Source organism: Python bivittatus, unplaced genomic scaffold (genome assembly GCF_059951505.1).
Source record: "Python bivittatus isolate LINGU-HERP-01145 unplaced genomic scaffold, Pbiv_v1 ctg000060_np1212, whole genome shotgun sequence".
Taxonomy (NCBI): domain Eukaryota; kingdom Metazoa; phylum Chordata; class Lepidosauria; order Squamata; family Pythonidae; genus Python; species Python bivittatus.
The window spans coordinates 18,941,358-18,955,220 of NW_028277044.1; the positions used below are offsets into that span (position 1 = coordinate 18,941,358).

Genomic DNA, 13,863 nt, shown 5'->3' on the forward strand with positions numbered 1-13,863 from the left:
ATTAACATAACTTCAGGTTACTAATGAAAAGCATTTATCCTGTGATATTCTACAAATACCATTTGGGTAAAGCCAGAGTCAAGCATAAGGACCCTTAGCACTGTGGCTTTCTTTAGCACTAGCATGATCAAATGATAATTCTTCCAAAATCTCGACACATTAAACATTGCATCAGTGAAATAGCCCTTTCCTATCCCTTGCTTCTGCACCAAAACCTGCCCCCAAATACTAAATCAAAATGCAGTGGGAGAAAAGACTGCATTAAATCAAGGCTGCAGCTGTTCCTATCAGCCATGAAGAAACAGAGGGAATCCCAAAAGTCAAAAGAACCATTAGTTTATCAAGATTCAAGTTTTAAAGTAGTAGAGCACCTGCTTTGAGGCAGCTGATCCCAGTTGCAAACCCAACATTAAAAATGGATAGCTATTCCTAGAACTTTGGAGACCCAAAACCAGTAGGAATGGGCAATAATTTATAATCTTCCTATATTCCTACTGTCAATTGATATTTTAAAATTCATCTTACTCGCACATGAATTTCTTCATTGATTGATTCTTTTTTATTGGTCTTCTTAACGTCTAGGTATTTTACCAGTGGTCTAATGGTGATTCCCTTCATTTGAAATAAAGAAAGAAGTGATACAATGTTAATCCAACCATTAAACTATGCAGTTAAACAGTATATCCTAAATGAATGGAGATGCCTGTAACATTAATTGAGGGCCACTTCTACCTCCTGATTACTTGACATGACAAAATAGCTTCTGGAAAAAAAAGGACCTGATATTTAAAGCAGCAATTTTTACCACTAAGATGCATTTACTTATATGCACAACTCTAGAAGTCCAGTTTTGTAAGAAGATCAAGTTAGATGCAAGGGTGAGGAAGATCTCCAGGGGAAACATCCATCCAGTGAAAATTTGTTTTAAGGTCCACAAGACCCACTGATGCTTTGTGATTAAATATTCTCCTTACCTGAATGAAAACAGTAAAATATATCACCACAATAGTAGAGGTGATAAACATCTTCTTTCTGGGGAAGAGAGTTGTAGGAAGCAAAAATGCAAGGGAGAAGCTGCTGGCTCCTCTTAGCCCACTGTAGATAACAATAAGTTGATCTTTAAGAGTAAATTTGTAAGTCCGGAACTTGTTGCAAATGGAGAACAGTAGGAACACACCTAGGAAACAAATAAAAAAACACTAATAAAACAGAAATGGAAACATTGATGTCGTACAAACTATCCTAACCAAACAAAGAGTACTGTATAATGGCATAGTGACTGAACATAGGGAATATATTAGTAAAGTAGCTTAGGTGGGAAAGCTAGGTCTGTAGTATTGACTTCATACTTTTTTTTTTTTTTTTTGGTGCCTTTGAATCTGTCTTGACTCCTGGCAACTCCCTGGACAAGTTCCTGCAGTTTTCTTGGCAAGATTTCAGAGGAGGTTTGCCATTGCCTGCTTCCTAGAGCTGAGAGAGAGTGACTGGCCCAAGGTCACCCAGCTGGCTTTGTGCCTAAGGTGGGACTAGAACTCACGGTTTCCTGGTTTCGAGCCTGATGCCTTAATCACTACAGACTGGCTCTCATGACTTCACACTTACATCTGTTTAAATCCTCACAACTCTGAGAACTTAAGGTAGCTCATCATCTTCAAGAATGTCTAAAGATACTATTTTTTCAATATCAGAATATGAGGGAGAGTGTTGCTTCTCATGACACTGTTATAAAGTTTCATTTGGAGATATTATCCATTTCGATACATGCATTCCATGTATTCGATCCATATGTAGAGGCTAGGAACTGGGCCCATATCCAAAAAAACCGTTCATCCACTAAGTAGTTGCGAAGTTATCATGATCTTTTCACAGAGATTTGACAACTCCACAGAGCTATAATTTTATTTTGCATTTAAGATATGACAAGAGTACAACATTCTAAGCTACTTATAACAGTGGTATTTTATGTGTATGCAGTTACATGTGCATTCAAGTTACACAATATTTCCTTTTTAATTACATCAATATTTATTATTAAAAAGATGTACATTAAATGCATTGTCAAACATAAATATATCATTGTTTGTAATTTTATAGCCTAAGGAATGACTCAACTAGAATATACATTATGTTTTGCGGTCCTATTCTTAGTTTAAAGGGCATTTTCAATTCTCTGAATCATTTGGTTCTTGATGAGATCATACGCTCTTATGTTGATGTTTTTCTTCTCCATCAGCTGGTCACATCAAGCCAAACCAAGCCTCAGCTACCCCTCTAAAATTGGAGGCAGCTTTCGTAAAACTTTGAGTACTTTTTTAATGCACAACCTCAATCCCATGTTCACTGTCACATAGGGTTCTAAAAATATTATTGTACACGTAGGCAGACCATAGTGTTTTTTCTAACCTTAACCTAAATTCATATTCAAGAGTTTTAACAGGATGATGATGATGATGATGATGATGATGATGATGACGACGACGACAACTGTTTTCATTCTCAGTTTAATTTCCTTAAGTCAAACAGAGGAACCCATGGATCCATCTGTGAGTTGTAAGAGTTTCCCCACAATTAGTTTTCGCAGAAATAAAATAGGTAACAAGTTTTTCCCCAAGGAATGCCATTGCTAAAGAAATAAACTTGGGGGAAAATGACGAATGGAGGTCTGTGAAGAGGAATGCTGAGCTTATTGATCACAAATTCCTTGGCTGAGCAGCTTGTGCTGAGGAGCATCTTGTTTCTTAATACTTGGGGCATAGTTACTCCTCTGAGTCACTGTTTTACAGATGACTCTCTAGTCAGTGGATCGCTAGAGTCTAGCAAAAACAAAATATATACCATGAGCCCGAAACCTGCTTATCCTGCCTTAAGCAATATCTCCAGAGGAGTCTATAGGTAATACTTTCTCTCAGCAAAGTAAACGATGCCTCAATCTGTCTTGGCCAACATAATACACCTGAAATCCTTGTTAAACTGGTTAGACCAGTCAGATCTGAACAGTCCCAACATTTCTCTCTCTTTACATTCTCTCCCTCTTCCTTTCTGTCTCAGCTAACACTGTTCAAAGCCTTTCATCCACCAAGTTTCTTTCCAATGAGACTGCAAGTATAACTTACTTAGTGCCCTCCAGAGCATGCAGAAGAGCAGGGTGAAGCCAATGAAAGCCCAGTTCCACTCATGGTTCCGACCAACTGTAGACACTCCCATGAACACAAAGATCAGGGTCTCACTGACGCTGCTCAGCATTTTCATGAAGTATTTTATAGTTACGTAGGAATTTTGAGAAACATTGGCCTCCACATATTTCTTCATTGTTACTGCACATGCTGTAATCCTGTTGAGTCATAAACATGGAAGAAAAGGAGTATGAACCACTGGAAACAGTAGAGGATGAAAAGACAACAAGTCCTGTTTGTTAAATGGCAGATTTCTATAGTCATCATGAGGGTTAGTTTATGGCCTCAGTCAGAAGTTGGAGTTTGTCTATTCCTGTCATACACAGACTGGCTGCAGCATTCTGGGGTAACATTTTTTCCCCTTTTCAACTATTCCCAGAGTTGAACTTGGGCTTGGTTTTGTTTTTTTTTGTTTTTTTAACACACAACATAACTCTTCTTCTGAGCTGTGACCTGTTAACCTGGAAATATAACACCAGCGATTGGGATTGGGATGGTGCAAGCAACGAGCCATCTGGGGCATCAAGATTTTGTTTGTGGAAGCTGGTCTGGGTATCATGTTAGAATGCCTACTAATCACAAACCCATTATCTAGAATTATCTTTAGACCAGAATCATATAAAATAAAAGCAACACATCTGTAATGCTTATGCTGGTCTGGGGGAATTTGCAAAGAAGAATCAGTGAGCAAGAATGCTGTCCTGCAAGTGCCACCCAAAGTGTAATTATACTGACTTTCTTATTCTGGCTAGAATAGAGAAGTTCATCTGTAGTACCAGTAGGATTATTTTAGGGAGATTTACAAGAAATAATTAGACGTGGGAAAGGTTTGGAACTCACGCTACTTTGTGCTGGTTCTTGCTGCTAATGCCCTACCTGCACTGAGATTAATTTTAAGATGCACATTTAATTATAAGATGCACTCCTTTATAAAGGGAAATGAGTTTATCAGTACATACTGAATTGGTACCAGAAAAAGACAAATAGAAGCAACAGAAGTTGTCAATATGCTTGGAGTAAAGTGGAGATTTGCAGAAATAGACATCCATTAAAACAAACAAACAAAGCCCACACTGGAGACTTAATCCTTCTTCCCTCAAAAATACAGCATGGATTGAGCATGCTCTGTGGTCATGTAATTTTTATGTTTCTTCTGGAAAAGAAAACTTGAAAACTAGAGGGTGGTAGAATTCATATCTTCCAGGATACAGCTTCCAGGTTATAGCAGCCTTAATTGCTTTTCAGTCTTCTGGCTAAGAACAAATATAGTATAGTTGCCTTCCCTAATCCTCTGATCTCCAGATGTGGGGAAGTTACTGCTTAAAGAATGTCTGGCTATGAATCCTCTAAATAGTTTTTGTGTCACACCTGGAGGCCAACAGAAGGCGGAACCATAAAATCTTGATTCGGGTTCTATTTATTTATGGCCATTGTATATGGCTCCCTAACGTAAAGTTTTTTAAGTACTTAGAAATCAAGAGAAAATAAATTTTAAGACAAAATAAAACATGAGACAATCAGATGAAGAGCAGAGTGCCTGTCACCTAATTTATGTAATATTGTATAGCTGCATATCATTGTTTAGGGTAGGGAGGGTTAGAGGATGGAGTGGCTCCAGAAAGTGGCCAAGGAGGAAGAATGAGATACAGGCAGTCCCCAGTTCAAGAATGAGTTCCATTCCCAAGGTCAGTCTTTAAGTCGAATTTGTATGTAAGCTGAAACAACATTATTGTATAATACTGTAAGCACAATACAGTACAAGTACTGTACAATAAGTAGTATTGTGTAATGAACTCAAACCATTGTGTATTTAATTCAAATCATTGTGTATTTAATTCAAATCATTTTCTATTTAACACAAATTTTGCTACAATAGGCTCCGTTCTTAACGATGGTCGTCCTTCAACCAGGCATTCTTAACCTGGGGACTACCTGCATTGCCATAACTCCGTTTCACCAGAGCAGAGAAGGTTATCTGCTACTGCCATCCATTGCTGAGGACGAAGCTGTCAAAATAGGAAGCCAGTCACCGGCTTGTCCACTGCAAGGGAAGGGCTAATTGCCACAATTGATTTTGTCCACTCTTTAGCAGAAGATGAACAACTTAACACATATCCTTTGAAGCCCCAACAGCAACTCCTGGAGATTTCCCAAAATTGTTACCAGCTTGTCATATTTAATGTAACAATGAAGAAAAATGGTTAAATACATGCAAAAAGAATAATCACATTATCAATATTTGGCTTTAATTGTTTAAATGAAACAAAATCAAAAATGGCTTTGTCCTAGCATTTTGCCCCGTATATTATTCACAGTCTTAAGTATGGTCCTTGGCCCAGATTCTGCTGCCGAAAGACTTCATAATAATATACTTTGGATGAATGGAGCTTTGCAACCATTTCCCCCCCAATTTTATCTTGAAACTTGGTTGGCAGTAAAAATCACTCCACTATGAGAATAAGCACCAGCATGATGACGTGCCCTGCCCTTGATCTAAGCACCACTTAATAAAGGTGTAATTCAGTACCGTATGCTGAGTTCATTATTATCAAATGAAGGAAATGCCTAAATCTACTTTGTTTAAATTAATTACTGCCTGGTGACTAAAGTCCTGTGGTTCCTCAAACAGTCTTTCTTATCACCTGAGGCAACTACTCAAGGGTGTAAAACTAGGAAACGATAAGTTAATTAGAACATTGCAAGTTCTACTTACGCCAAGATGCCAGATATGTAAAGTGTTTCTGCGGTTAAATAGGACAGGTAACTGAACATGAAGACCAGGAGAGGTTCAATGGCAGAAATGTTTTGGGTGAATCGAGTCATAAAAGCAGCCACAAATCCAAAGACAATGCCGAAGAGAAGCCCTCCAAGACTGACCACAAAAAAGCGAGCAAAGCCAGCCAGGATGTCAACGGGTTCAATCGTTTCATATTTATGCATCTGGGTAAAGTCAATGAATATGTTGTATAGGACCTGCACAGGGGAAAGAAACAAAACATTTCATCCTTGGTTCTCCCCAGAGATGCTCATTGCCACTCTCCTTTAGACCAGCTGTGGCAGTGCAGCAGATGCTCGGCAGTGAAATTCCCCCTCCATCATAGCCTTAAATAGATAATTGATTAAGAAGGACTATTCCCTCTCACAGCATCCAGTGTCCCAATGTAGCAAATAAATTCAAATAAATCAAAAAGGAACCAAAAGAAAATCTGAGAATATAACTGGGTCTGATTTAGTTACACAGCACCACCGATCCATGAGATTTCAGCTGATCAAGTATTTTCAAATGGTTTTTATATGCAATATTATTCTCTCCTGCAAGTGGTATCTTTAATTCAGTTTGTTGCATTTGGCAAACTGATCATCTGTCATAAATGAGCGATACTCAGAGACTTCAAGGTCGCTCTCTTTTCACCTGCTGCTGCATTAGACATGGAAGACACTAAATAAATGAAAAACATAAAATACATTAGCAGACTGCATCTCTGTGCCAGAAAACAGGCATGCATACTAAAGGGGTGAGCTGTAAATTTTAAAATAAATGAATGAATGATTGAAGAATTTTTGCTCTTGCTATCTGTGTTTTCAGTCATCTGTGAAGTCAACTTCAGCGCTGTCATTCTGGTCATGGAAAGTCCATCCCAAAGACACTCATTTGATGCCTTCTGTAAACTTTTTTTTTTTATTACTATCTACCAGGTGAAGATTTGCTTTAAAAGGTCGACCTGTGTTGGATACATTGCAAATTATATGGTGGATATAACATTTTTATTTATGTTCTAAAATGTGAGCTTGCCTTTTTACTGTTCTGTTAGTTTTATACTGTGTGTCAATGCTTCATTGTTGTAAGGTCCCCAGGGGGGACTGCTACTGGTGAATGCAAACATTATAACAAAATAAACCAACTGATGAGTAAATTACTCTTTTTATTTGCAACACTCAACTCTGAATAAGTCACTGCTATGATACAAGCTACAGTATTTGGAGAAGCATTATCATATATTCTCACTGCATCAGCTGGTTAAATTTGTTTGAACTTGGAAACAAAGTAAGTGTTTGAATAGAAGGGAATATATATAGCTCAGGGTTGAACTGTGAAGTCCTTAGGGTCCTCTGAGCTTGGTTGTTTTCTTGCAGACGTTTCATTACCCATTTCATTACACTGAGGATGTTACCTAGCCGGGTAATGAAATGTCTGCAAGAAAACAACCAAGCTCAGAGAACCCCAAGGACTCCACAACAAAGCAGGGTTGGGTCTAGGTAGAATTTGGATGGGAAACTAGGAGAAATATTGGGAGCTGTGGATTAGATTAGGAAGTTGAAATATGCCCTGGACAAAGACAGGAACTTTCATACTCTTGCCAAAAAAAAAAAAAAATCTATCTATTTAAAAGGATTAGTCCAAAAGGGATTGTGAGGGAATGCCATCTACAAGCGCTCAGGGATGAGTTTTCCCACTGACCCATGTTCTATGGATCAGACTCTCCTGAGATATCCAGTCCTCCTTCACCATACTGGGCTTCCAAAAGTCCATACAGATTTTGGAATTCGTTAAAGGAACTGGGCATCACTGTCATGGTGCATTGTTTAGGTGTCCTTTGTAAAGAATATTATGGCATTATATATGCCACTGAGAGGCTATGTGGATCCAGCAACTGAAGTAAGCAAGTAAGTAAATACGCATGTTTTATATGGCAGATTATCAAAAGCAAGATGCTGTTTTGAAGAATAGAGAAATCTGCTTAGCAACAGGTCAGTTTCCACAGTAAGACACTGTACCCATCCAAGCATAACATGGAAATCAGCCTCAGAAGGAAAGTAGCAAGAAAAAAACCTTATACCACCATCTACCATCTTTGAGATCTGTATAACAGCAGCTGTAGCAGAAATTTTTGTCTATATCCCAGCACAAAATATATGAGAGCCTGTGTAGTGTAGCAGTGAAGGTGCTGGACTAGAAGTAGAGGAGCTGGGAAACCTAGTCCTCCTTTAGGCATGGAGGCCAACTGGGTTACTTTGGGTGAGTCATTGTCTCTCAGCCTTCAATTGACCCTAAGTAAAAAAAAAAAAGTCTATTTACCAGCCTGCACTGGGCCAGTGTGGTAGATTATGCTCCATAACATTCAATTAAGAGGTCTTCATGCTGCAATGGGTTGATTCGGCTGATTACAGATAAATATCTGTCCATACTCAAAATAGTCTCAATGATATCTCTGAGCATAGTCTGAACACCGAGTGAGAATCATTGCTTGGGTAGAAAAAAGATGAGACTGGAATTCTTAGTCTGAGTGAGATAAACACCATGGTTTTTAATTCTTGATGAAATGGTTAGCTGTAAATTAATGCCAAATTGTAAAAGCTAAGACATGTATTGATGCTTAGGTGTCATTTTGATTAAGGATCTTTTGCTGTAGATTCACTAGCTAATTTGGAGGATTCAGTCACTTCTGTTCCTCACCTATAAAGACAGCATGATCTTTGTAATTAAAGTTTTTGAAAGGCAATACAATGAATGTACGTTTGATAGTTTATTTGATTATAAACATGACAGGTTGCGGCTTAAATCTGGACAGTATCATTTTTTGTACCATTCACCAGATAACAGTACTAGACTCCATTTGACCAGGGAACTGGTTCTAATCCTTAATCAGCCCCCAAATGTATGGGTTATTTTAGGCCTACCTCAAAAGGTTGTTGGAATAACAAAAAAGGAATATGGGTTGCCTTGTCCTCCTAGGAAGAAAGAGAAGAGTACGTACACGCATGCATTAGAGAAGCTCGGTTTTTACAAAAAGTTGCAACATACTTACTACAGTTATCCCATCATTTAATAAGGATTCTCCAAATATCATCATGTAAAGCTGTTCGTTAACTGACATCTCCTCAAAGACAGTTAAGACAGCTGTAGGATCCACCGCTGAGATCATGCTGCCAAACAACAGGCTGTCAAGCAGGTTCACATCCTGGAGGCCAAAGGGTGTGATCTGGCAAATCCCATAAAGTGACAATCCAATGCCAAAGGAATTGATGAGGGAACCCATTGCAGACCACCAAAGAATTGAACCAAAGTTTTCAAAAAAGGGACGGGTGGACATAAAATAACCTCCTTCAAGGATAATGGGTGGAAGGAGGTATAAGAAATAAATGCTGGTAGTCATAACTGGTGGAGATTTGTGATGGGTGCCAAAAATAATCCCACCAACTAAAGCACCCATGACAATGTGGATACAGTTTTCTGGCATGAAGTGTGGAAGTCGATGGTAGAGATGGAAACCTTGAATAAGACAGGAAAATAAAATCATCATGGTATGATTATTGGGGTTTGGGGAGAACAAAGTCTTACTCTACAATTTGTTCTTCAGCTCAGAGATCAGCAGTGCATTAGCCTAATGGATCCCTGGGCCAGATTTCTCACACTACTGCTAAAGATGGACAAGTTGTTGCCTCTTCAGCAATAGCAAATACAGTTCACCCATTCCTTGAATGAATGGAAGATTCTCTGAGCAACCAAAATGCATAAGGAATATTGCAATACTACACAGCCAGATTTGATCAGCTAGCTTAATTCCATTGTGATTAATAGATTTAAACGAGTTTAACTTTCTCTTTTGACCTTTTTTGTCTCAGTGTTATGTTTCCTTTCCCATTCAATGGCCTTGTCCTTCTCCTGTTTAATCGACGTTCTATCATCTGTTATGCTCTATTCTTCCAGCTATATTGTATCTAGGAATGCCATTTGTCAAATAGCTTCTCAACCTGTCATGTCACATTCTCTGTCTCCCAGGATCACTTTTGTGTAAGATTTTTATCACAGCCACAGTTACAACTGTATCTTCCTCATACAGAGGTAACAGCAGATACTTTAGCAATTTTGTTCTGCAACTATTAGAAATGGTTATCCATTCTAATATATATAAAGATATAAATCAATTAAATCATCATCATCATCATCATCATCATCATCATAATTCTCCATGATATCAGAGCAGCTTAAACGATTAGTACCAAAGGCTTCATCATCACCATAAACATAATATAATGTAGACTGATCCATTTACTGGAAGAAATCTGAATAAAGTTGTATATTAATTACTCAAATCAATTAATTACTCTATCAAAAAATAGATCTTTTTAAAGTGTTTAAGAAGGTTGTATTGTATCTTCACTGTATTCAGGCAAAACAGAAGTCACCAAGGGCCATTATTCTTCTTAGCAATAAAAAGATAAGCATCAATCAGATTACAACAGAATTTAAATTCTGCATATCTTTGACAATGGGTCAAGTTTTAGAGTTTGATATTTGGGAAGATACTTTAAAAATAATTATTATTTTTAGTTGTTTTTAATGTAATAATTTTAAGTATTGGTTTCTTAAATTCAATATTGATCTACTTTGGATTTCTTTCCAAACGTAGGCAATGCAGTCAAACCATTTAAACAAAAATATTAACTGAGTGTATTTTCAAGTAGTTTGAGTGAAACAAATTATTGCCCTTCCTTATGAAAATGTAAATTGTTGTTAAAACTGTAGGTCTATTCACAATCACTAGTGTAATAAACTCAATTGAGTACAAGTATATTTACATCCAAGTAAACATGCTTAGTATTTTACTTTGTAAAATCATCTTCTTCCACACATTATAACTGAAAGGTGAGGGGGAAAAAAAGCTTTACATTTAAAAATTGAGCTCAAAAATGCAAAACCTTCAGTGCTTTTCCAAAATTAGTGAGGTGAAACTTTCAGAGCAAATTTTAACTTTTTCACACCAAACACTGCATATGCTCTTGAAGGTGTCTGAATTAAGAAGTTGGAAGACATCTCTAAAGTGTGTGCATTCAAACATAAAATATATGGAGGTTAATTTGGGTTCATCACAAAATAAATTTAAGACCATTAGCACTGTATCTATTCTCACTGGGTGACATTTGCACTATTGACTTTTGGGTGATCAGTGTACTTAATTTTTCAAGCCTCGAGTAGAATCTTCTTCACAGCCTAAAATATCTCACTAAATTGTTATTTCCTCAGTAACAAGCTGATTTTTTTTTTCTTTTTGCAGTTTTACTCTTTCCCACCTACTTTTATTAAGGAAGCATTTTTCACTCACCTATTTTCGCAAGGGAAGCCAAGAGTATCCAAAGTGTAACTTCGTAGGGGATTTGCACATATTCATAGTCCACTGTGAAAATATGTAGTCTCTCATCTCGTCCTGATTCTGTAGCATCAAAGGGGTCTGCTTTATTTAAAGCACTAGAATTCTTCTGAGGAAGTTGCAAATACAGGTCTCCAGCAGCAAAATAACTTTCCAGGCTTGATAGCAGGAGCAACCAGCTGAGAACATTTGGATACCCAAATATCTCAACAGCCATGATGAGAAGAATTTTACGTATAGGAGGTCTTCAAGGGTGGAATGCTTAAACTTGATTTACCTTGTTAAATTCCCATTTTAAGTCAGAATCCTTAGGATTGTTCCAGCCTTATGTACGCTTCCTGTCTGGTTGCTTGGTTTTCTCAAATTCATTCTTCTTTAGGTGTTCATAAGAAACTAAACTAAATTTAATTTAGAAAGCAGGATTTTTTTCAATGTTTCACCATGTTCTTCTGACACAGCTTGCAACTGCAGCTTCTTACTCCATTTGGAAGGAAAGAAAGAATACAGTTTTATGCCTAATGGCACAATCTTTGACCTAAGTCTGCTAAGAAATAATCCATCAGACTTACTGAGTTGCAAAGAATCCAGAAACAGAATCTATTCAACAAGTCCTCCTCCAATAGCATTTTTCTCCAGGTTTACTTACACTTAATCATTTCTGGCTTTGTGGCAGAAACGCATCAAATGTTATGTTAGAGACACCTAATGGAAGTCACAAGACTTGCAGCCATTACTTTACTGGAAGATATTAGGATATCTGAGAAATTACTGGAAGATACCAGGATACCAGGGGAAAAGCACAAGTGGCTCTCAGATGAAACCATCAGAGTAGCCAAGCAAAAAAAAAGAGGGGAGCCAAAGCTGCAGGCAAATGGGAGGAAGCAAGGAGATTGAATGCTGATTTCCAAAGAACAGCAAAGAAAGACAATGAAGTTTACTGGGACCAGTGTTGCAAGCAGCTAGAAGAGGACTGCATGAAGGACCATGTCAGGAATGCATTTGCACAAATCAAAAGGATTTGAACACCATTTACTGCTCATAAAAACATCATCAAAAACAAGCAAGGAAAAGAGCTGTCTGACCAACAAGGTGTTAAGAACAGATAGCGAGAATATACAGAAAAGCTATATGCCAGCAGCAAAGAGGCCTAACCTCCTCAGGATGATGAGGAAAGGGAAGCAGAAATAGAACCACCCATCCTTCAGGAAAAAGTTGTGTGGGCAATGAGCCAACTGCCGAACAACAAGGCCCCAGGTGTTGATACCATCCCTGCAGAATTGCTATGGCCTGCATTACCCACAACCATCACAGCCTTGTGCCAGAAAGTTTGGGAACTGAACACAAATCAGTAAGCCACTGTGCAAACACTATATGGAGACACTGATTGGTTCAAGATAGAGAAAGGAGTGGGGCAAAGTTGCATTCCTTCACCTTTCTTATTCACCATGTCTGTGAAGTAATTGTGAGGAAGCTGGAACTTGAACAATCAACAATTGGAGTAAAGATTGGAGAAAGGAACGTCAACAATCTTCAGTACAAGTCTCCACTCAGAAACCAAAGAAGTCCTGAAACTTCTGGTCAAATAGATTAAAGAAGAAAGGGAGAAATTTGGCCTCTTTTTGAACATCAAAAAGACCAAGGTAATGACCACTGCAAGGAATAGAAATGTCAAAATAGCAACTGATGGTGAAGAGATCAAAGGAGTGCAAGAATTCACTTTCCTAGGATTGCAGATTGATCAAATCAGTGAATGCATTCCAGAAATAAAGTGTTGAATCGCACTAGGTCTCACAGCAATGATGAGCATGAATCAAATATGGAAAAGCAAGGACATCAGTCTGGCAACTAAATGGAGATTAATCCACACTATGGTGTTTCCCATAACTACCTATGGATGTGAAAGTTGGACCATGAAAAAAATAGACAGGAGGAAAACCGACTTGCTGAGCTGTGGTGTTGGAAAAGGCTCCTGCGCATTCCTTGGACAGCAAAGGAGACAGACAGACAACTTCTGGGGTGTATATAACCAGACATATCACCAGAAGGCAAAATCATAAAATTCCGCCTTACTTACAGTATTTCAGCCATGTCATGTGATCAAACTCACTGGAAGTTATGCTTGGAATGGTCAGCAGTAAAAGGAAACAGGGCCACAAAAAATATGTTGGCCGGACACCATCAAAGCCGACACCAACCAGAGCATAAAACAGCTGAAAGAAACCGTACAAGATTGGAAAATGTGGAGAGAGCTGGTCCATCGAATCGCCAAGAATCGGACACAATTGAATGGATAGCATCATCATCATCATCATCATCATCATCATCATCATCTTCTTCTTCATCATCACCAGGATATAGTTGGGGCTATCAAAGGATCACCTTTATTTGTTTCTTTGTTGTGTTTCTTTGTTTGTGGATTTCTTTATTATTGCCTCAGTTGACTGCAACTCTAACCATTGTAGAACATTTAGTTTTGATAAAACAGCACAATTCCATTGCAACATTCAATAATAACATTAAAACAGCTTAATTACACAAAC

General features: G+C 38.0%; 1 protein-coding gene across 3 annotated transcripts in view; it reads right to left on the reverse strand.

Annotated features, from left to right (window-relative positions):
- The window catches only part of SLC9A4 (solute carrier family 9 member A4), a 28,696-nt gene extending 16,099 nt beyond the window's left edge, over positions 1-12,597 (reverse strand). Inside the window, exons 1-6 of one of the 3 annotated variants that reach the window (XM_088136584.1) lie at positions 11,279-11,928; positions 8,981-9,444; positions 5,887-6,146; positions 3,114-3,331; positions 975-1,177; positions 526-612 (exon numbers count right to left, since the gene is read on the reverse strand). In XM_088136584.1, coding sequence (XP_087992710.1) covers positions 526-612; positions 975-1,177; positions 3,114-3,331; positions 5,887-6,146; positions 8,981-9,444; positions 11,279-11,540 — 1,494 coding nt within the window. In that variant the 5' untranslated portion in view covers positions 11,541-11,928. Of the gene's footprint in view, positions 1-525; positions 613-974; positions 1,178-3,113; positions 3,332-5,886; positions 6,147-8,980; positions 9,445-11,278 lie in introns of all 3 variants that reach the window. The other 2 variants (XM_088136586.1, XM_088136585.1) reach the window with 2 other exon arrangements.
- Between the last annotated feature and the right edge of the window lie 1,266 nt (positions 12,598-13,863).